The following is a 23915-nucleotide window of genomic DNA, read 5'->3' as shown; positions in this document are numbered from 1 at the left end:
CCACTCTCTGCATGGAGGCGCTGAACGCTCCCCATAGAGATGCATTGAGGCATACATTCACAATTTCAGTCCAATTATGAAACTTTTCTTAATATGTAGTACTGTTGTACTGAAACATGGACTATATGCAAATGCACATCTGCTTACAAAAAAAACGCTCTTTTGTTTATTGTGAAGCCCTATGAGTGTTTTCTTTCACGTTTGAGTGATAGTTTTTAAATTTTCATTTTTTTTTTACCACTTTAAAGGAGAAAACAATTTCTTCTATTTCCTGTTTTTATGTGCCAGGAGTGGAACCCAATGTCATCGGCATCTATAGTTCAGCCACATTAAGGTACGGATGTCAAACATGGTTATTTCAGTTACAATCTCCTTCCTGACACCTTATTTTCTACTGTGCCTTTGTGGTTAGGTTGCAGCAGGTACCTTGCTGAAGGTTCCCTGGAATCCTGACTAACAGTACTCCAAGTGTCTCACATATTCCTGCTCATTCCAGAATGCCAGGGAAAAAGAGGAAGATATCATATCTCAAGCTCCAATAATTGCCAATATTTTGCATTTGCATTGAATAAAAAATATTTAAATTCTGGTCCGGCGTTATCAATTTAAATGCTTTGTTGGTTCAAAACGAGCAGATGGAAATTAAAATAAAAAATAAATAAAATAAGAAAAGCATTCGGCCAAAAAGTTAATTGCTTCTATATAATTGCGCTATTGAAATGAAATAATTGTCTATCCTTCCAATGCAATAAACTAATTTTACTACATTTCATGATGCATGATTTAAGTTTCTATTTTATTGCTTTTATCAATTTTGTACCTCAGAGTCAGAGTCACCAAAAGTAGTTTATAGTTTTTGCTTAACTCCTAAAATTAAATAAAAGAGAAAATCTTGAGTGAGAATTAACTGAGAAACTGGTGAGATATCAGATGGAAACAAAAATAATTATTTAAAAAAATATATACATAATATGTCAATATTATGGTTGGTCAGATATAATTTTTGGAGACAATGAATTCCAAAAATGGCTTTAATTTGGTTCAGGAGAAAACTATTGGAACTTGTTTTTTAGAAGATATTGAATGCAACTGAATTAGCACAAATACAGCAGAAGTAGCATGAAGGGAATAGAAAAATCAATCCAGTTCTTTTATGGATGTCAGATTCATGCAAAGCCATTGCTATGAGGCAAAAAGACCATGAGCTTAAAGAAAAAATCCAATGGTAATTTTTATTTTCATTAAAAAAAATAAAAAAAAACAATTTAGTTGATATAGCCCTAAAGAAGACATGCATTGACTTTATTGATGATTTTTTTTTAATGTTGTTTTTTTATTTTTATATTTTGGTTATATCTAATAACTTAAAAAGTAGCAGAGTTGTAATCTGCAGCCTTTTCCTTTTTTCAATTAAAGGAACAGTGTAGTGTTAGGAATACAAAGCTGTATTCCTAACTCTATAGTGTCCACATGCCCCATTTGCCCCTGCATCCTGGCATGGCACTCAAGGATTAAAAAAAAAAAAAAAAAAAAAAAAACCTTTACACACTTACCTTGTTCCAGCAAGGGGGTCCCTTGGTGCTGGCTTTGTCTCTGCCTCCTCAGACATCATTGCAGGGGGAAACATAATGCGTGCACAGTAGGTCTTCCACCTAGGAAAGCATTGAATTAATGCTTTCCTGTGGTGATTTAGAAGATGCAGGGTGTCATGCGTGCATTAAGACATCCAGCACTGTTTCATGAAGTTAAATTCCGTGAAACAGAGCATCTAGTAGCAGTCTGGCAGACAGTCTTGACACTGCAATTAAAACATTGCACTTAATATAAAACTGCAATATTTTCAGCTTCAGAGTTAAGGGAAAATGTACACAGCACCAAGACCACTTCAATGATATAAAGTGGTCTGGGTGCCTAAAGTGTCCCTTTAAGAAGCCTCTGATTTTAAACCACAAGTGCGCCCACAATTTCTTCAGGTTGAAAGTTCCCTGAAGACATCTGCAGACATGGAGGGACAGGCACACTTGGGTTTAGGGGAGAAGGCAAACCATGCCTGCCACTTCCATTAGCTCAGTGGAGTTAACTATGGAGGTATTTCTGAAATGAGAGATCCCCAAATATAAGTCTAGCATCCAGCGGGAAACATACTGATGATGTGAGGATGACACTGAATACACAGCATACCTGACAATATCTCAAGAAAATGGCAGAAAGGAGGCGTGTAAGGGGAATGTGGCATTGGGAACAGAATTTCAGCACATATGAAAACGCTTTCACAGCACTCTTCAGCAGCTCTGGTTGACTGTCCTGCTGGGCAGCTTTTCATTCTATTGTCTGTGTGCACTCAAGTTACATGCAGTGGTGTACATACCGCGGTCGCAGGGGTCGCAGCTGCGACCGGGCCCGTCACTCCAGGTACGAGCCGACATGTTTTGTGGCCCCAGCCCATGCGGAAAACTGACGGGGATGCCGTTCAAGGGGTCCATCGGGTGGCTCATGCTGTTAGGGCCACCCGATGTAGATGGATTTCCATGGGGCCCGGTCAGCGCTGGGCACTTTAACAGTGCCTCCGGGCCCCCTGTGATGACATCAGACAGAGCTGGAAGGAAGTGACTACCCGTCACTCCTCCCAGCTATCAGAGAGCCGCGCGAGAGGGGGGAGGGAGTCAGCGTCAGGCTGAGCCCCCACTGGAACCCAGGGAAAGTCACCCTCCTGCAAAAGGTAGGAAACAGGAAACATTTTGTATATGTGTGTGTCTCTGTATGTATGTGTCTGTATGTGTGTGTGTGTGTCTGCCTGTATGTGTCTCTGTATGTATGTGTGAATGTGTGTCTCTGTATGTATGTGTCTGTGTGTCTGTGTGTGTGTGTCTCTGAATGTGTGCGTCTGTGTGTGTGTGTGGGTCTCTGTATGTATGTGTCTGTATGTGTGTCTGTGTGTCTCTGTATGTATGTGTGTGTATGTATGTGTCTGTGTGTATGTCTGTCGGGTGTGTTTGTGAAGGTGTCTGTATGTATGTATGTGTCTCTGTATGTATGTGTATGTGTCTGTGTGTATGTCTGTCGGGGGTGTGTGTATGTGTGTCTATCTGTATGTGTGTGTCTGTATGTCTATATGTATGTGTCTGGCGGGGGGTGTTTGTGTGCGTATGTGTGTCTGTATGTGTCTGTATGTATGTATGTATGTGTGTGTGTATGTGTCACTGTATGTATATTAACAAGGGACAGGTGGGCACACCTGGTTAACAGCCATAAATACTTGACTAGAAGAAAGTGAAGGGTGCTCACTCCCAAAGCCCCATTTCCAAAAGGCTACTAATATAATCAAATAATACTAAAAGGAGGAGCACAACCAATAAAAAATGCAAAAACACATATAGCAGGTATCAACAATGACATCTTAAAATGTCTTAGACATACTTAGACATATCTATCAAATATGCAAGCAGTGACTAAAAAAAAAAAAAAAAGAAAAACAGATTATGATCAAAATGATCTAATTAGAGTGGTGTCACCACTTATGCAAAAAAAAAACAGTATGATGATACCTGTATAAAATAGTGAACAAAAAAAATACATACCAAAAAAGAAGGAGTATGAGGAGAGGGTACAGACGTCAAATGCAAAATCTATGTCTGTGTCTGTATGTTGGATTGGGGGGAGGGGGAGGATAGGGAGGCACACGGATCAGTTTCGCACCGGGGGCCCCATGGATTGTGTGTACGCTACTAGTTACATGTGCTCCTTTTGCAGGGGATGCCATTAGTCATGATAATTGTGTCACAGACATGCCCACCTCCTCCAACTCTTCATCGTAGACTTGGCAAATTTACATATATAGTGAAATATAGAAATCATCATACAATAACAATTGGCTAAATACTTGCAAAAACATAATATGCAGGGATATCATTTTTAATTGGTGGAGTTATAGCTCTTTGATCCAAGGAGATATCTGACTGCCATTCTGTAGTCAAGAAGGATTTTTTTCTTAGTTTGTTGCAAAATTGGATACGCTACAGACTTTTTTTTTTGGCTTCTTTTGGATCAACAGCAAAAACAAATGTGAGAAAGGCTGAACTGGATGGACGCATTTCACTTTTCAGCTATGTAACTATGTAAAAATAATAAGTAAATATTCTTTACAACAGAGGCATATTTGGAGTAATGAATCCAAATATATGTAATAAGCAAAACAAAAAAAAAGTACTTTTCAAAGTCAGAACACAACCGGGCACAAATAATTTCATAAAAGTATAAGTATACAATATTTTTATTAGTTATGAAAAAGTTAATATTTTTCAGCTTAATTTTTATCATTAGTTTTCAACTCTTTTGCAATTTGAATTTACATCTCCACACTTAGCAAACATATTACCGATGACCCTTATATTTTTTTCCATTAATTCACATTCAATGATTAGTTATTCTTCAACCATCTCTTTTGAACTGCAAGGAAATCTAGATTAATTACTGGTAGCTATGTAGGTCCTGGGGTTAATCGTGTACAGGGTCTACCCGAAGGACATTTTAAAGAAAGATTCATTTTCATTTTTAACGAGTGGAAGTGTAATTAACCTTTTTATCTCTGGGATGTCACAGCTAGTTTTTCCAAGTTGTTACCTTCTAATACATCAGGAATTGCTTTACAAAGAAAATACAAAATGTAGTCTTTAAAAACAGAAAAACTACATGTAATGTGCCAAAGAGACAACACACCCTTGAGATATGTACCAAAGATAATATTAATTAGTGAATGCCACACATAAAAAAGGGAAATGACATGCATAAGCACTATGCACAGATGGTCACAGTGACCACTGGGATGGACTACACTGCAAGAAGGCTGCAACTATTAATTGATGCCAAAAGCAATGGACTTTAATGAGACCATTGGGGTCACTAAAATCATATTTTGCTAGTGGCTCCAATAACCTGTATGATAGCTGTGTATGCTATTATATTGCTAATGCCTGAAAAAATAAAAGATAAATTCTATAAAACGCTTAAAGGATGATCATAATAAAAAAACAGTGTACAGAGCTTGTGTGTACCACTGTGTTCTCTCTCAGGGTATAATAATACAATGTTTTTATACTGAATTGCTTATGTTTAAAATTATTTCAAACTTTGCAGCTTGGGGGATTTTTATCTGCAGTTTTTTTTTATTGACTATTAATTGCAAGTGGATTTATTTTGCAAATGGCTTGCAAAAAGTTTGCCAAAAATAACCAAAAAAAAAAACCAAAGTTGATATTTATTGGATATGTTTTCCTCATTTGCTACTTTAAACAAACCATTGAAAACTAGCAGAGTGAAATTAAAGTGAATTTTAACTTTAAAGGGACAGTTTAGTTGCCTGGACAGTGTGCCTGTCTCACTTAGTCCTGCAATGATAATCATGATTACATTGCAGGACTAAAACTGCCTCTAGCGTCTGTCAATCAGACAGCCACGAGAGGCGCTTCCTGGTTGCTAACGGACGTTTGGTCTCCTAATGGATGCTGAATGTCCTTACACTCTACATGACGACATCCAGCATCAGTAAAATCCCCACAGGAAAGCAATAAAGCAATGCAGTACTCGCCATGCATGCCCATTAGTGCCCCACTTATTCTTGGCTTGATACAATAAACGATGCTGTAAGATAAAATATTTAGAATTGTCTGCATATAAAAACACACAATGCTGAGGGGATTAGGGAGCGCATTTTCAGCATGCACATGCATTGTTGTTACTGAGAGTGAAACATTCACACAATTGAAAGGAATGTAGCTTGTCTAAGTTTAAATATGGTAATTCATTATATATATATATATATATATATATATATATATGTGCTTGGAATTTATCTAATATGTAATGGGATGTAGAAGGAGAAGCAAAGTTGGTTGAGATGTGCTGAAACCAACGTCGAGTAGGCCTGTAAAAGAGGGCAAAAGAGGATACAAAGAAAACACACAAGTGCAAGTTTATGCAAGTTTATACAGCGTGGGTACTGAAAGCTTGTGAGGAGCTTTTACTCTGATTGAGGTATATATGTAACTGCGCTGAGGATTGCCCATGGCCCCGACACTTAGTGATGTAGACTGGGGTGTAAGAGCTTGAAGCTGCTGATGCAGCGCTTTGTGACAGAGAGGCTGGCGAAGGAAGCCATGATGTAGCTCCACCTTGATGGAAGGTTTAGACGTGAAGTAGTGGATTAGGACTGATAGTGTGTGGTTGACCTTGGAGACGTAAAGTGGAGTGACATCATAGGAGGTTTAAGAAAGATGCATGATTTGTAGGTTTGGAGAAAGAGACAAAAAATAACCATATTTAACTGCAAAAGCCTTGATTCAAGCAAAGTCTAATTGTGACATGTAAAGATGTAAAGATAATTTCTTCTGCTTCTGCTTCAGTCAGCATTTACTGCAGCTGGTTCTCTTTCTCATAAAATTTTATGTTTGCTTTAACCGTGCATAGTTTAGATAACACTTTCAATTAAGCCATTGTTTCTTTGGTCTTAATTTTTTATTTATTTTTTAAGCACACATGCGCAGTAGACTAATTGCCATTTTATATATATGATGCTCTCCCATTAAAGATTGAGAAGATGATTTTGAACTACAAATGACGAAGTGTCTGTGGTTTTATTATCGGTTCTCCCGAGCGCTCATATATCTAATTAGGAGCCTCTGGTTATCTCTCTTGGATGATTGATCCATCATAAATGTCTATATCACTCGCAATAGCTTATCCATACAGCCATTATTCAGAGAGTCAGAAATTATAACATTGCAGTATGGTGTCCTTTTACCATTTGTAAAGGAAACCTAATATTTTCCCAAAGGGAAACAACATCAGTAGTTCATTATTTTACCATCGCAATAGTAGTGTAGATTGAATTAGCCATATTAGTCCAGTAGACAAGATGCCAAAATACCAGGGTATTGCACTATGCAATAATTCCTTTATTTATTTCAAAGACAAGCTTTCGAGAGTATTCTCAAAAAAATAATAATAAAAAAAATAAAACTATATATATATATATATATATATATATATATATATATATATACACACAATTAATATTATTATCACGTCTGATGATCAAATTCTGAACAAATTTCAGTTCAAAATGAAACTAATCTCCAAGTCTGGTCTGCACATCATTCTGCACAAACACACACTCAGTATACAAGGGAATCCAGCTTCTGTATTAAAGGAGCGGACTTGACTTCCTTACTTTAACCAATGATTAAAAGTACAATTGTGTATAAGATGGGTCCTCCCCACATCTCAGCCCATACCAGGCAACAACCACTGAGAAAATATGTATGTATTTATTTATTTATTTATTTATTATTTTTTTTTACATCAGATATGTGTTCTGTCATTTTTTTGTTTTTCTTTCAAAAGATGTATTTTCAGCAATCGGCAGAAACTAACTTACAAAATTTATTTTTACTGTTTATTCTGACCTCTTTAGGAGTTCTCTTACTCTTCTAATACTTAAAACCTTAACTTTATTTGTACTTCTGAAATCATTAAGCCTTATCTACAGACCAAAGTATTTAAATATTGTGAGACGAACATTTATGGGGTGAGATTATAGTAAACTGATTACCGTAATTCTGAATTGGAACTTTAATAGTATCTCTTATATGTTTTACATACGATAATCAGTTTGCCATATTTTTCAAACTATACATTCATTGAATGTATGACATAATATATATTTAAATATAAAACAAGTTGCAATCAGTAACTGCACACCCCATGTATACATTTATATGATAATTCAACAGCCCCATTGTGTCCCGTCAGGTGTGAACACGCATAGTGTTTCATTATACATTTTATAATTCATAGCCAGGAAAAGGCAACGAGAACATTAAACTAGGAAAACAAAGATTTCTAGACGTTAACAGGTAAACTATTGTTAATTTTTTTTTCTGCCAATTCAATTTCTATTCTGGCAAAAAAAAAAAAAAATTAATATTTGCCTTGCAAATAGTACATTACTTAGATGAAGTACCAATTTCAATTATCAGATCACACAGCTTTATTGCAAAACAACATTCATAGTTATCGCCATGTTGCATAAAATCAAGAACAATAAAGTTGTAACAAACTGCAGATGTTATTTGAAGAACAGGAAAAAAAGTGAGGCAGATGTAACTGCACGTGATATCTTTGATACAATATGCAAAACAAATTGCAGATTTTCTCATCCCTTTTTAGGTGACGTCCTTATATATTGCTTACAAACACAACAGCAGATGGTATACTGCATTTCATGACTGCTGTGATTCTTGCAAAATCTCTACCACCATATTAAGGTTTTAAAAATATGTTTATGTATTGTATAAAACACAGTAGCACATAAGGGTTATTCAGTCACAGTAATTTATCCACAAAAGGTTTTAAACAGCTGTCTGCAGAGTGTATGAACAATAAGCTGTCCATGGAATACCTTTGGACTAATAAGGCTTTTTAAAAAAAAATAAAAAATTATTTAGCAAACATTTCTAATTTTATAAACATTTTTTTAAAAACCTTGCAGAATGCTAATAGGTTTTCATAATAGTCTACGTAACATATGACTATATTGATGTTTGTTCTATTGTCTGTAAAGTACATGTACACAAAAAAAAAATGTTTTTCACCAAAGTGAGAATTTAAAGTGAATTTCAAATTCAAGAAAAAAATAGTCATATATAAAAATAATAATAATAATAATAAAAATAAATGTTGGATGTGCAGTACACCTGTAATCTGTGCTTCTAAACATTAGCCATCTATATTTTCCTCTGTACTTTGGGAGGCATACATAGGATATACAAATATACAAGTATCCAATCAGTCTGTATTGTTCTGTAAAAGGAAACTGATAATTGCATTTGGAAGTGAAAAATCCAGAAACAGATGTAGACCTGAATCTTGAACAATATTTATATGTATACAACACCATCTTGAATCTGTAACTACTGATTGTCACAAAAAATGTGCAGTTTTGTGAAATCGTGTTGATTAGTCTTTTCGGAAAATTAATTGTATTGTCTTGTTAAATAGGTGTTTCTGATGTGGCTTGTTATCTTGACAAAACTAGCCAAGTCAGCTTTTCAGATTCCTTTAATTAGGTACTGTGTGGGATGTTTGCATAATGAGAAAATGTAGCATGTTGTAAGCACACGCCAGTTTTGGTAATCATCTGTATTTAACCCCAAGCAACAAATCCTCTATCATCTAGATATCATCAACAATCTCTGAGAAACTAGTTGCAGTTATTATATAAAAGGCTTAATTATATCTTACCTTTTATCTCATTGTCTTCAAGGTTGATGCATTCAATGGTGCTGACATCTAGTAATTTGATTGGAAAATCTTGGAACTTGTTTTTTGATAGGTTGATAGACGTCAAAGAGGTCAGGCTACTTATATTATCAGGAAGATTTTTTAGAACATTTCCCTCCAAGTTAAGTTCTAAAATAGCAATGAAATCAGTCAGTACATGCTTGTATGGGAATACCAAAAAAATATAATTCTATAATATTTAAAAAGTTCAGTTTAATTTCAAGAGGAAAAACATAAAGAAAAAAACAGAAAAACAAAAGTCATACAAGAATAGAAAGTATGAATTAAATACTTTGAAATAAAACAATCTTTCCACATAGAAATCAATAAAGATGCTAAAAGGTTATTATACTAAACATAGAGCTAATAATATAATGTGGAAAAAAAGACAAAGATAATTAAGTTGAACACCATTCTCTAGACACCGGAAGAAAAGTTAATTTCTACATATAAAAGTATGTTTATATAAATAATACTAATAGAGAATGTACTTTTATGACACATTTTATTCCTATATTACAACAACCCAACAGATTTTATTGCAGTTATTATTATTGCAGTTATTGAACATACACAGATTGTAAAATAGATAGATTGTCTAAATCCTGAAATAAAAACTGCATGCTACAACAGAATTAATATTATATTTTTTATTTATTCAACCACAATGGGATGTAAAAATCTTCAGTATGGACGAACCATTCCACAGGTGATTTCATTAAAAGGTGAGTAGCTTAGTAAACTTTATAATACCACATTACATTCACCGTAATGCGGAAGCAGCGACGGTGTCTCCAAGGCACAAACAGGTTTTGATGAATGCTCCTCTTGCATTGTTCAGAGAAGGCATTCATAATTAAAGGGACACTATAGTCACCCAGACCACTTCAGCTCAATGAAGTGGTCTGGGTGTCAGGTCCCTCTAGGGTTAACCCTGCCTGATGTAAACATAGCAGTTTCTGAGAAACTGCTATGTTTACATCTGGGGTTAAGCCAGCTTCTAGTGGCTGTCTTCCGGACAGCAACTAGGGGCGCATCGGCAATGATTGAGGCATATTATGCCTCAATCACGCAGAGCATCCATAGGAAAGCATTGAAAAATGCTTTCCTACGGACACTTTGAATTTGCGCGCGGCACTGACGCGCATGCGCATTCAGCGCCGGTGACGCAGACAAGGATGCTGATGTCGGCGGGGGAGGAGAGGTTAGGGAGCCCGGCGGGGGAAAAGGGTGAGTAGCTGAAGGGGTTTTAACCCCTTCAGCACCGCGGGAGGGGGACCCTGAGGGTGGGGGCACCCTCAGGGTAGTATAGTGTCAGGAAAACCAAGCGGTTTTCCTGACACTATAGTGTCCCTTTAAATGGGGTACAATTTAATTGTTATTTACAGGCATTTTTTTTTTTTGCAGCCAGCATGCTGCTGTTTTCCAATAATGCCCCACAAGGTACCCTTCTGACTACAAAATTGATGAGTTATGTGTAATGGGTGCCACAAGATTGATAAAGGCATTGAGATGGTCAATCATTTAGGCAATAAAATTTCAGTAAATATTTAGTTTGAAAAAGCCCTTTAGTCTGATTAAAAATAGTTTATATCTATCTGCAAGTGAATTATAGTATATGTCCATTATATCAATAAACACATTAGATACAGAAACACATTTTAACCCTTTAAAGACAGAGTTCTGAACCAAAAGTAAACCTAGAATTTGCACATGCCAAGGTACTAAAAAGGTATGTAAAATGTGAGTGTTTATTTATATACAATAGCATCCACATTTTTTAAACTGAATACACTACACTATGTTGGTATCTATCTTGTTTATTTTATATAATCTCCAGACCACTCCTCATTGGATCAAGAGCTTCTCCTTGCATCCTTAGGCAGGGATAATAACGCCCAGGCACACAAAAGCAGAGCTTACTGGTAGCTCTCTACACTGTAATTGTATCTCTTTCTTATTTTCCAACCAATATTCAGCTTACTACACAACCAAGACTCTCAAGTCCTTGTTCCTTACGTTATATGTACTCATAGACATCTATAGGGTCATTACGGGGTTATGAAATGTTTGATGGGGCTATCAAAACAAAAATGTTATGGATGATCATAAACAATAACTAATACAAATCCTACAATGTAAGGTACTCAACATCTTAGTTCGAATTCCACTACATTTGGAATGATCTTATTAGAACCACATCAAATTATTTGTTCAATCATATCCTCACAGACATAAGAAACTAGTTTAAAGTCATATTTATGTCACCTGTTGTAATATAATTATTTTTAGGTGGATGTTCGTGTGCTGCACTTTTTGTTGGGATTGCATTCTCCAACCAAAAGAGGCTACAGGTTTCATGCCACCAACAATGTTGAATACATGGTTAACTTGACTCACTTCAATGCGGCTAAAAAAAAACAATAGTAGTTTGTTGAATACTCATTTATTCATGTATCCGTCAGAGTCTGAAAATTACCTATGATTAGGCAATATGTATATGTGTTCATCTCATATGGGAAATTAGCAGATTGTCTTTAACAGAGAAAAAAATGTTGCATATATGCAATGACTAAAGACTAATTAACCAAAGGAAATTAATTTGTCTCAATCCTCTGGTGCTTCACTCTAAAATCACTTTAGGATTACAAAGTACGAAATCAATACTTGCATTATTACTTTTATCTTTAGAGCTACAGTGCTGTGCATCTCCAACTTTAATACTGCTGTTTTATGTTTTATTTAATTTCAGGAAAACTATATATTAAACATATCAGTTTACTGCCCAGATAGCTCAGCAAATTAAAATGGAATTAGTACAAACTTCAGCATCTCCTAGGTAAATCACCATGTCTTGGCAATCATCATACCTTGTTATTGTAATTTCCTGGCAGATGTATGTTTATTATCGAGTCCATCTGACCAAGATATCATTTGCAAAGGGCAGCACAACACCTGTTGGTTTATTGCTGTGCAAACCATTTACTTAAACACTGTTTACTGAAAACAACAACTACCACACCATATCCAAATGCATGGCTTACATTTTACTTCAGACTTCAATTTAATTTTAATTTAACAAGTAGTTTCAACATATATTCTGATACTAGTTCTACTTTTAATCTCTTACACTGCAGGGAACCAAGATACAGGTCAAGGATTTAGCCAGAGAAGTGGAAATGTTATAATTTTATAACATGACAGGAGGCTTCGTATTTGCTTAAGTCTCTCTTTACTAGAACTCCACAGCAGCACAGAAAACAACCAATCAGAAAAAAGTTAGGTACTATAAAACTCCCCTCCCCATGCATCATTTCCTCTTTCTTTGCTGCTCCGCATCAGTACAGGTCAGAGTACCACTGCCTCCTGCTTATGTGGGTGGCTTTGGGTTTTATTTTGATTTGTTAGGATTATTTTCTGGTATCTTAGTATTTTTCCTATTTGTTGTCTGTACCTTTTATTTAGTATTCTATATTTTTCTACTTTTATATATTTACATGTTATATTTTTATACTTTCGTTATCTGTACTTTTATTTAGTATCTTAGATATACGCTTCTTCTTATTTTGCCTCCCCTGTCTTCTTGGGGATTCCTTTCCTCATGGGTAGTTTTAGGGGAGTTCTTGGGGATTCCTTTTCAGCCATGCCTTCCCCCTTCCCCCCCCCCTGCATGCCCCGCCATTCGTCCGCGGGCTGCATGCACGGCATAGGGGTTTCAGGAGACTAGCCTCTGGCTGTCTCCTGATTTCCCCGAACCGCTTTGTGTTTTACTGACAACCGTGGTACTCGCGGTCGGAAGCGAGTACCCGACGACCGAGCCACCCTCCCACGCGGCCGCCCCGCTCTCCACGTGGCCGCCGCCACACTCAGCTCCTTCTCTGAGCCGCGGGCAGCCGAACGGGTGGAGGAGGGTGCCCCTACTCGAAACGGCCCCTCCTCCGTCCACGGATCGGAGCTCTGCTTTTGCCGCCCTACCGGGATTCCCCGACGGATTTATGGCAGGTCCCCCCTTTTCATTTATGCCTTATATCTCAACAGAGACATGATGTAAACCAACATGCTTAGACCTGGCGCTTTTTTGCCCAGGGTGTTTCATATAGGAGTAATATGATGCCTGTAAGGCTGTAGATGTGTGACTTTCTTTAGGGAAATATTTAATGTAAAACGCTTCCGTTTATATTCTGTTTTGTTTCTTGTATTCTGTCCCTATTTCTCATACCCACTTCTTTATGCTTTGTGTGATCTTACATATTTAGGTCACCCTTTATCTTTCGATGACAGTGTACATCTAGACTGCAGGAATTTTTAGTTGGCGTTACATTCTTGAGATTGCTATAACATTTTGCTGTCAGGGTATATCACAGATTTAGTTTTTACAGTTTACTGTGTGCTTTCTGACAGTGTAGATCACAGATTTAGTTGTACTGACTGTGTTCTCAGAGTTTTAGCTTTCCTGACTACCTGTATCACAGACTGCTGTGTGTTTTGCTACTGACATGTGTGTTTGCCGTCAGTGTATATCTCAGATCGCGGAGAGTTTCTGCGGTCAGTGCGTATCGCTGTCTAGTGTGCGCTCTCTGTCTGGGTATATCACAGTTTTCTCAGAGTTACAGGTGTATATGGACGCAGTTATACAGGCTCTGTACAGGGGTATACGCTGCCAGTTAGCTCTTGGATTCATATCCTTCTCAGTGTATATTTTTTCTAGCCCAGCTACGAGGTCCCAGGAGGGACTACTCTGATATGTATTCTCTGCCTATGGCGTATATATGAGCTACAGACCTGGCTCTGATTCTAACTGGTATGGAGACCAGTCTACGCTGCTACCTTACAATTTATCAGGTTCTTGGGGAGAGTCATTGAAGTGGGCTATTGTTTAGCCCTACTCCTGGAAGTGCCCATGGTTGCATATCATTAAGGTGGTATGGTGATGGTAATATGCTAAGACATTTCTAACGATCTGTGTGCGCACGGCATACCGATTCACGGTTTACGGAGAGTATCGCCCAGTGTATCTTACGTTCATGGACATGATGGTCACTAGGACAACTTCCGCTTTACCCGCTACAGCTGGAATACCACTGTTTGCCTGCTGGGCATTTAAGGACTGCCAGTCCTGGTTCGGGTTACTCACACGGCACTACGCTGTCTAAAGGGTTGGTGTCTAAGGGTCCTATGTCACAAGAGGCCCTGAGGATCTACTAATTTTGGGACCTCTAGCCGAACCCAGAGGTCCCCGTTACTCATTCAATACCCATTGTAAAGCGCTACGGAATTGGAAGGCGCTATATAAATACGTGTTAATAATAATATAATGGTAATACACAACCCATTGATTGGCCTGCTATGTCTGTGCCCATATTAACGGCCCGCTATGTCTGTGCCCATAAGAACGGCCTGCTATGTCTGTGCCCATAAGAACGGCCTGCTATGTCTGTGCCCATAAGAATGGCCTGCTATGTCTGTGCCCATAAGAACGGCCTGCTATGTCTGTGCCCATAAGAACGGCCTGCTATGTCTGTGCCCATAAGAACGGCCTGCTATTGTCTGTGCCCATAAGAACGGCCTGCTATTGTCTGTGCCCATAAGAACGGCCTGCTATTGTCTGTGCCCATAAGAACGGCCTGCTATTGTCTGTGCCCATAAGAACGGCCTGCTATTGTCTGTGCCCATAAGAACGGCCTGCTATTGTCTGTGCCCATAAGAACGGCCTGCTGTGTCTGTGCCCATAAGAACGGCCTGCTATGTCTGTGCCCATAAGAACGGCCTGCTGTGTCTGTGCCCATAAGAACGGCCTGCTGTGTCTGTGCCCATAAGAACGGCCTGCTGTGTCTGTGCCCATAAGAACGGCCTGCTGTGTCTGTGCCCATAAGAACGGCCTGCTAGATCTGTGCCCATAAGCACGACCTGATATGTCGGTGCCCCATTTGTATGGCCTACTATGTCGGTGCCTATTAGCTTGACCAACTTCCTGTGTTCATTAGTTTGGCCTGCTGGGCCCGCTCTATTGGTGCCGAACCCCCTTTTGGCCGCGGGCCTGGGGGAATATCACTGAGGAGAAGCCACTGCCCACCAGTGACACGGAAATGGGCAGGTGTCCGGACAAGCACCATTGCCATGCTATCCAAGAGGACACCAATATACGGCCATCTGGATATGGTAGGTAGGGTGAAGGCCCTAACCTCAGACCTGAAGGGCAAGTTGTCTTACGAAGACCCCGGACACACATCCGCGGTTTGCGCCAGTCCGGCGACGGCACATCTCCAAGGAGAACTTTGCACAGGCAAGGACCGGTACTCAGTCACCTACAGGAGAACGCGGTGTTTTCCTTGTCTTTATCGACTAACTCCGTATCTGCCTCCCGGTATCCATATAGCTATCGGTAGTTATTCCTGCGTAAGGTTAGCTCCTGGCCCTGTGCGGTGGGGCTTACTTGTCTTGCCTTCCGGCCTGCTATTTGCCTTCTAGCTGAGATAGAATTTGCGTTTTTACTCATACCTACGTTATTGTTGTCTTTTTCGTTTTTCGTGACTTCCTTTTCCTTTCGCTCGGGTCGTCGAGAGGCCTGACTTGACCTCCTCCGACCTCCTGGGTGCTCGTGGATTGCGGAGAACGTCTCCTGCTTTCCTCAGACTACCAACGGTCCGCCTGGAACCCGCGCGCGCGCACGGGATCCGGACGGTCAGTTGATAGTTTTTCCATCGTTTTCCCGTAGATTGCCCTCAGCCTTAGGCTGATACTCGTATTTGGTGTACCCTTTAGTTGGTCGCCCTGAGTCCCTAGGGACCCTAGCTTGGATCACAGGAGGGTGCGACCCTCCATCTCTTCAATCCGAGAATATTTTATCTGCTGGAGCAGAGAGCGAACCCCTCTCAGATACGTTACCGGACACTGATTGGTTATTAGAGGGCGCAGCCCCCCCCTCAACCTCAGCCGGAGACTGAGCTGGATACAGGGGTCATGTTTGGAGGAAGCATTCTCATAGAGAGGAACGGTCACGGATGCTGACTCTACTGTTTGGTTATTTACGGGTGCGGCCCGCTCAGGCTATCAGCCGGACGTTAGCACGATATTTGATCACATTAGTAGAGAGCGCGGCTCTCTCAGGCACTCGACGCTCTACGGTGCCATCCATTTGTTCTTCACACAGGCTTGTACCTGTGCAAGACACCGATGACTTCATGGAGGGGCGTCCCTCCTGCATTCAAGTAGTTCTGACGTCCGTGCTACTGATTTCGATATAGAGGACTGCCTGGTCATGCAAGATATCCATAGGTAGACTGGTTCCCTCTAGTCTTTCTCCTGTAATGGAGGGATATTCTCACAGTGGTATAACGAGGGGTGACTCCCACTTATTTATACACATTCCTGGAGATGATACGGCTTTCGGATGGAACTCAGGTATTATGTGAGTGCAGGTTTGGGTATTTTCTGCACCATAACAAGCTGAGGATTGCTTTCTGTTTTTGGATATCCGGACCATTGTGAACAACTGCTCAGACAGTTTCTCCCATATTTAGGTGGCAGGAAATACTGGGACCTTCATGGAGCAAACGGGCTCTACCTTGCTCGGGTAACAGGATTAAGGAGAGCCTATTACCCGCTCTGAAGGTAAAAAGCCGTACGTATGGTTCACAGGGTACGACCGGAAACCCACGTTTTGTCTTGACCTCCCCGGTCCTCAGATCTTGGGATAAGATGGCAGGACTGCCCCGTCTCCTCGAAACGTATACCTGGTGATCAGGGTTCGGAGATGGAGGACCCTCCGTCTATACTCTAGTTATTCCTCACGGGAGCCATCTTGTTGGATTCGCGCTACCCTACTTTCCAACTATCGTCGAGGAGACCTACGAGACCTTATGGTGGTACCTGGTATACCCCGACTCTCACACAGACATCTTTCACTCTTGGACGAGGGCATTTCAGGATGGAAATCTGCGTTCCTGTTTGCACTTTCCCATTCCTTTGAGGATTTCTGGGATTCCCTATTCCCAGAATAGTCGACCACCGTTCCTCCACTCAAGTTCAGTTCGGAACCCTGAACGGACGTCTTCTGGAGCTTTTTCTCTACGGCGTCCGAAGTTTACACGGTCCGTTTGGACTATTGGAATCACTTTGTATACGGCTGGTCTGGCCACACTCTCATTGTGTGCGTTATGTATTTATGCTCGGATGAGTCACCCCACCGGGTAGGACATGAAGGTACGAAGATCCTCCTCGACTTCTATTGCGATTTTGGTGGTGGTCTTCGGTGCATTCCTTGAGATTGGAGATCTCCCTGCAAGGCTGCATCGCCGAATGGCCCTGGCACGATCGGTGGAGCCGCCTTATGGGTCATGAGTTGAGACTTGGTGTCAGTTTTCTTCTCGCGACCCTAGGTCATAGAGCGGATTTTGAAGTTATACAATTACAGGAACGTGACTAATAGGTCGGCTTGCCAGCTCATGGACCGACTTCTAGGAAACAGTTTGCTACGCCACGTACAATGGATTTACCGACGGAGGGTGCCTTTTTCCGTATTTGAGATACCTTGTCGGTTGGCATCTTCTTTGAACCGTCGGCTGTCATTTAGCGTATTGGAATGTCCAATTAGGATTACTCTGATATTTCCTGGAATAATTACCAGCGACACAAACAGCGTTGGATTGGTGAATTGAGCTTTCAAACAGCAAATACGAAGCCTCCTGTCATGTTATAAAATTTTAGATTATGCTAGCTTTAGTGTACCTATAATCTTAATTTTATTAATGACAGGAGGCGAGTATTTCCCACCCATTCTTGTCCCTCCCTGGTTTTAGGTTATAGTTTAGATTATCAGGTAAGTATGCAACTCTGTTTGTTGTTTCTGCTACCTGTCGCTTGTTCCTTATGTCTGTGTTCTTTTCCATAAGTAGGGTTGGGATATCTACATATTAAGGTTAATTTGGTTGCTACGTTGGGTACCTACATGTTTATTCAGAGTACGTTTCATTGGATAATCAACCTGTTCGATTCTGTTTTTCTCTCGTTTCAGTTTACAGTCCATCTACACTATCTAGTTTGACGGTTACACTTGGATGGTGGACATCGTTATATTCATCGTACCTAGGACTTCGTTTCTTCCCCATGATGTTCTCTGCCTTTTATTCTGTTTTGTCGCAGCTTGAAAGAGGAAATGATGCATGGGGAGGGGAGTTTTATAGTACCTAACTTTTTTCTGATTGGTTGTTTTCTGTGCTGCTGTGGAGTTCTAGTAAAGAGAGACTTAAGCAAATACTCGCCTCCTGTCATTAATAAAATTAAGATTATAGGTACACTAAAGCTAGCATAATCTAAAATTATTATTTATATAGTTTCAAAGAAGAGGGTTTTTTGTGTTTTTTTGTTTTTTTTTTTTAAACAAAAAAAAAAAAAAAAAGAATTCACAAAACATCTAAAACAACAGTCTGCAAGGAAGGAGAAGTGTAGCCCATATGGTTTGTGAGAATCGTTTGTGTACTTGACCTCTGTTGGAAACGTAATTCATTCAATACAATATTATTGAGTGCTTATGTTTACGTCTTTTCTTTCAACTATTATAGGTCAGGGCTCCCAACAGTCCTGCTTTTGGTGGGACAGTCCTTAATCAGTTCTCTGGTAATCTGAGGGTAACTGTCCTCATTAGGTCTGCTCGCTAGTGGGCAATATAACAAGGCAGGGAATGCTTCAGCAGCACTCTCTGCTAGTTGGGGTCTGGTTGGGAGGGTAGTGTGTTTGATACAAGACTGACGCACACCATTCACACCACCTTAAAGATCCACCCCAGTATCTCGATTGTATACCAAGTGCTGGTTAAGATCTAGATCTAGATTCCACTAGATCCATGTATATTTTACTTGGAAGTACACTGCAGGTGTAATGTTACCTTTTGACTTTTATTGGGATATCTGATTATGGTACTCTGGGAGAAAGCCATGTGTGCAGCCTAGAATTCTCATTTGTTTTTAGTGTATAGGATGTGAAGTTACCACCTGGACTAGTTTCATACTTCTGAATTTTAAATTCACCCTTCTCTCTCTATCAGCTTTGCACTTTATTCAATTAATGGAGGGTCAATGTAGAGTAATGTAGAGTAATGTGCTGTTTACTTTTTTTTTTTAACCCCTTAAGACCGCAGCCAAATGTACAAGTTGTGAACCAAAAAAAATGTAAACAAACCACAGATTTTGACTATATGTCTGTTCAACAATAATTTACCTCTTTCATATTAAATGCACCCACACTTATTATATATCATTTTGTTCAGGGGAAACAGGGCTTTCATTTAACATCCAATATTTAGGTATGGAACATAACGTAATATGAATAAAATATAAAAAAATGAGAGAAAATATGATTTTTTTTAAATTTTCTTAGTTCTATGTGACATTCTAACTGTGAATGTCATAATACTGTTTGCTTTTACTGCAATAAAATACACATATTTGTATTCAGCGATGTCTCACGTGTAAAACAGTACCCCCTATGTACAGGTTTTATGGTGTTTTGGGAAGTTACAGGGTCAAATATAGCATGTTACACTTTTCAGTTTTTTCACATTGAAATTTGCCAGTTTGGTTATGTTGCCTTTGAGACTGTATGGTAGCCCAGGAATGAAAATTACCCCCATGATGGCATACCATTTGCAAAAGTAGACAACCCAAGGTATTGCAAATGGGGTATGTCCAGTCTTTTTTAGTAGCCACTTGGTCACAAACACTAGCCAAAGTTAACGTTAATATTTGTTTGTGTGTGAAAAATGCAAAAAACTAATTTGAAAGCCAATTTTGGCCAGTGTTTGTGACTAAGTGGCTACTAAAAAAGACTGAACATACCCCATTTGCAATACCTTGGGTTGTCTACTTTTGCAAATGGTATGCCATTATGGAGGTAATTCTTATTTCTGGGCTACTATACGGTCTCAAAGCCAACGTAACCAATCTGGCGAATTTCATTGTGAAAAAACTGAAACGCAAGCCTTATATTTGACTCTGTAACTTTTGAAAACACCATAAAACCTGTACATGAGGGGTACTGTTATACTCAGGAGACTTTGCTGAACACAAATATTTGTGTTTCAAAACAGTAAAAAGTATGACAGCAAAAATATCGTCAGTGTAAGTGCCGTTTGTGTGCGAAAAAGGCAATACATTTCACTTTCCCTGACGATATCATTGTTGTAATAAATTTTACGGTTTTGAAACACAAATATTTGTATTCAGCGATGTCTCCCGAGTAAAACAGTACCCCCCATGTACAGGTTTTATAGTGTCTTGGAAAGTTATAGGGTTAAATATAGTGCTAGCAAATTAAATTCCCTATACTTTCGGCCTGGGTTGTTAGGCAGGTCCCGCTAATTGTAATTAATTAGGATACCTAATTATGTAAAATTATTACATAAATATATATGTAAAATTATTATATATACACGTGTGTGTATATATATATATGTATATATATATGTATATAATTTTTTTACTATTATTTTTATTTATATATAGGTATACATATAGTGATGTATACGTATATACTTGGGTATATTATTTCGTTCTACGTGTATTTTGATATCTATATCTATATCTATATATCTATCTATCTATATATATATATATATATATATAGATAGATATATATATATATATTATCAAAATACAGTTAGAACGAAATTACACACATATATATTTTTAATTATTTATTTTTTTATTTTAATTTTTTTTACTTATTTACATATTTTTTTATTATAATATATATATATATATATATATATATATATATATATAATTATGTATATATTTAATCAATATCCTTCTACGTGTATTTTGATATTAATATATATATATATATAATTATATATATAAATATTAAAATACACTTAGTGTATGTGTAAATGTGTGCGTATATATATATATATATTATATATAGATCATATATATAATATATATATAAATGATGTAAGTGTATTTTATTTTTAACTTTAATTTTTTTTTTTTTTTACATTAAGGGGTTAATAGGGGAGGAGAGGGGCAGAGACAGTGTCAGCCAGTGATTTTACATCACTGGCTGACATACAGGATCAGTGATCACAGTGACAGGCTGTCACTGTGATCACCTCCTGCAGATCGCAGTAATTGGCCACAGGGGGAGTGCCTGGGTGGCCAGGCATGCCCCCCACCGCGATCTGCAGGGGGATCCTGCCTGCAGTTACTATGTGTCAGCCAATAGGCTGACACATAGTAACCTCTGATCGCAGTGACAGACTGTCACTGCGATCAGATCGCAGGGAGAGGCTGTCTCTGCATTCAGATCGCAGAGACAGCCTCTCCCTGCGATCATACTCTGCAGATCGCGGTCACTGACCGCAGGGGGACTGCCTGGGGGGCCAGGCATGTCCCCCGACCGCGATCTGCTGCAGAGAATTCCGCCGACTCCATGTGTCAGCCGATTTTAAAATCGGCTGACACATGGTAAATACCGATCGCAGTGACAGCCTGTCACTGCGATCGGAAGCTGCAGACCGCGGTCCCCAGGCACAGGGGGGCTGCCTGGGGGGCCAGGCATGCCCCCCGACCGCGATCTGCAGCGGCCATGTTCCGCCGGCCACGTGGGGCTGAAGACCGCCCAGGACGTACTATGCCGTCCTGCGGCGTTTAGAGCCACCAAAATAAGGACGGCATAGTACGTCCTGCGGTCTTAAGGGGTTAATTACAGCTATTTTTTTTACAGCTGTAAAAATAGCTTTTTTTTACAGCTATTTTTTTTTTTTAATTACAGCTATTTTTCTTACTCCCTCTAATCTGCCACCCTTTCTCTTCCCTAGTCACATCATTCAGCTCTGATGCCCTCTGTGCCAGATGGGTAGCAACAAATAAGCATAAGGGATGCTTTGCACCCGATATTACGCAGATGCCAGCTCTGCAAAATGACATAGATGAAGTGTTGTCTGTAAGTGCCGGACCGGAAGTCAACAACAGGCACACCCATGCTGGACGGGAAGCATCGACTCGTCAGATTGAGTGGTGTAAAGCATACTGCCAGTGAACTCTGGAGCAGTAGAAACATTTTATGTGGAGTGACAAATCATGCTTCTCTGTTTGGCAGTCTGATGGGTGAGTCTGTGTTTGATGGATGCTAGGAGAACGGTACCTGCCTGACTGCATTGTGGAAATTGTAAAATTTGGTGGATGAGGGATAACGGTATGGGGCTGTTTTTCCAGGGGTTTAGCTAGACCCCTTACCTCCAGTGACGGGAGATCTTAATGCTTTAGCAAACCAAGACAATTTGGATAATGTTATGCTTCCAACTACATATTAATGTCTATGTATTTAGAGTGTGATGTCATAAAAGTCCCTATAAGGGTAATGGTCAGGTGTCCCAATACTTTTGTCCATATAGTATATGGATATCTAAAATATCTTTCTAAGTCTCCATGACCTTTCTGCTGCTTTTGATACTGTTGATCATCAACAGCTTTTTCTCATCCTACGTAATCTCAGTCTACAAGATATTGCACTCTCCTGGCGCTCCCCCTACCTCACACAGCACTCTTTTAGTGTTTCTTTCTCAGGCTCTGCCTCTTCCCCCAACCTCTCTCTGTTGGTGTTCCCCAAGGTTCAGTCCTTGGTCCCCTACTGTTCTCGATTTATACTGCCTCCCTTGGTAAACTCATTAGCTCCTTTGCGGATGACACGCAAATCTATCTATCCCCGCCCCTCTTGACTAGTGTCTCTGACTGCCTCTCTGCTATTTCTTAATGGATGGCTGCCCACTTCCTTAAGCTAAACTTTTCTAAAACAGAACTTCTGGTCTTTCCTCCCTCAAGTGTTGTGCCTCTCATTTCTGTCTCCCTCCATGTTAATGGTGCTACCATCAGCTGACTCCGACCTCTCCTTCACCCTTCATGTCCAGCCGATCACCAAATCCTGCCACTTCCATCTCAAAAATATTGCGCACAGCTGCCCCTACTTAACGCCAGATGTGGCTAAGGTGCTGGTCCATGCCACTGTCCTTTCTCGCCTTGACTACAGCAATTCGCTTCTCAGTGGTCTTACGTGCTCCCAACTTGCCCCATTGCAGTCTACAATGAATGCGGCGATGAGGCTCATCTTCCTGTCCACCCGCACCTCCCATGCCTCCCACCTCTGTCAGTCCTTACATTGGCTCCCCGTAAGATATAGGGCTCAATATAAAATTCTGGTTCTTTCAAATCTCTACATAATGCTACTTCCACCTATTTATTATTATTATTATTATTATTTTTCAAGCACCAACAAGTTCTGTAGCACTGTAAAATGGGTGGACTAACAAGTATTTGTTTTAAATATGTTTATTAGAGTCGCCATAGAGCGTGTGCAGGCATGTTATGAATCGGTAAAAGTAACATAAGGGTGCCTGCGCAGAGGCATATAAGTCAAAGCAGACAAGTAATATAGAAAACTGAACATGCATAGATTAGCGAGATTTGGTACATCAAGGGCATTCAGTCGGCATATTAGCGCATTTTGCAGGCTGTTTAGTCGTCCGAGCCATACCTAAAGTAAATGAAGTGTACATGTACTTTGCGTATTCCAAATTTAAATGAATT

At 39.5% G+C, this 23915-nt stretch overlaps 1 protein-coding gene across 6 annotated transcripts in view; it reads right to left on the bottom strand.

The window, feature by feature from the left end:
- The window catches only part of LRRC20 (leucine rich repeat containing 20), a 629937-nt gene that overhangs the window by 339531 nt on the left and 266491 nt on the right, over positions 1 to 23915 (bottom strand). For all 6 annotated transcript variants that reach the window (XM_063433587.1, XM_063433584.1, XM_063433588.1 and 3 more), the window contains one exon: positions 9298 to 9465. In XM_063433587.1, the coding sequence (XP_063289657.1) occupies positions 9298 to 9465 (168 nt within the window). The remainder of the gene's footprint in view (positions 1 to 9297; positions 9466 to 23915) is intronic.

This window comes from Pelobates fuscus, chromosome 10 (genome assembly GCF_036172605.1).
Source record: "Pelobates fuscus isolate aPelFus1 chromosome 10, aPelFus1.pri, whole genome shotgun sequence".
Taxonomy (NCBI): domain Eukaryota; kingdom Metazoa; phylum Chordata; class Amphibia; order Anura; family Pelobatidae; genus Pelobates; species Pelobates fuscus.
The sequence above is the reverse complement of the archived record's forward strand: the minus strand, read 5'-3'. Positions and strand labels throughout refer to the sequence as shown.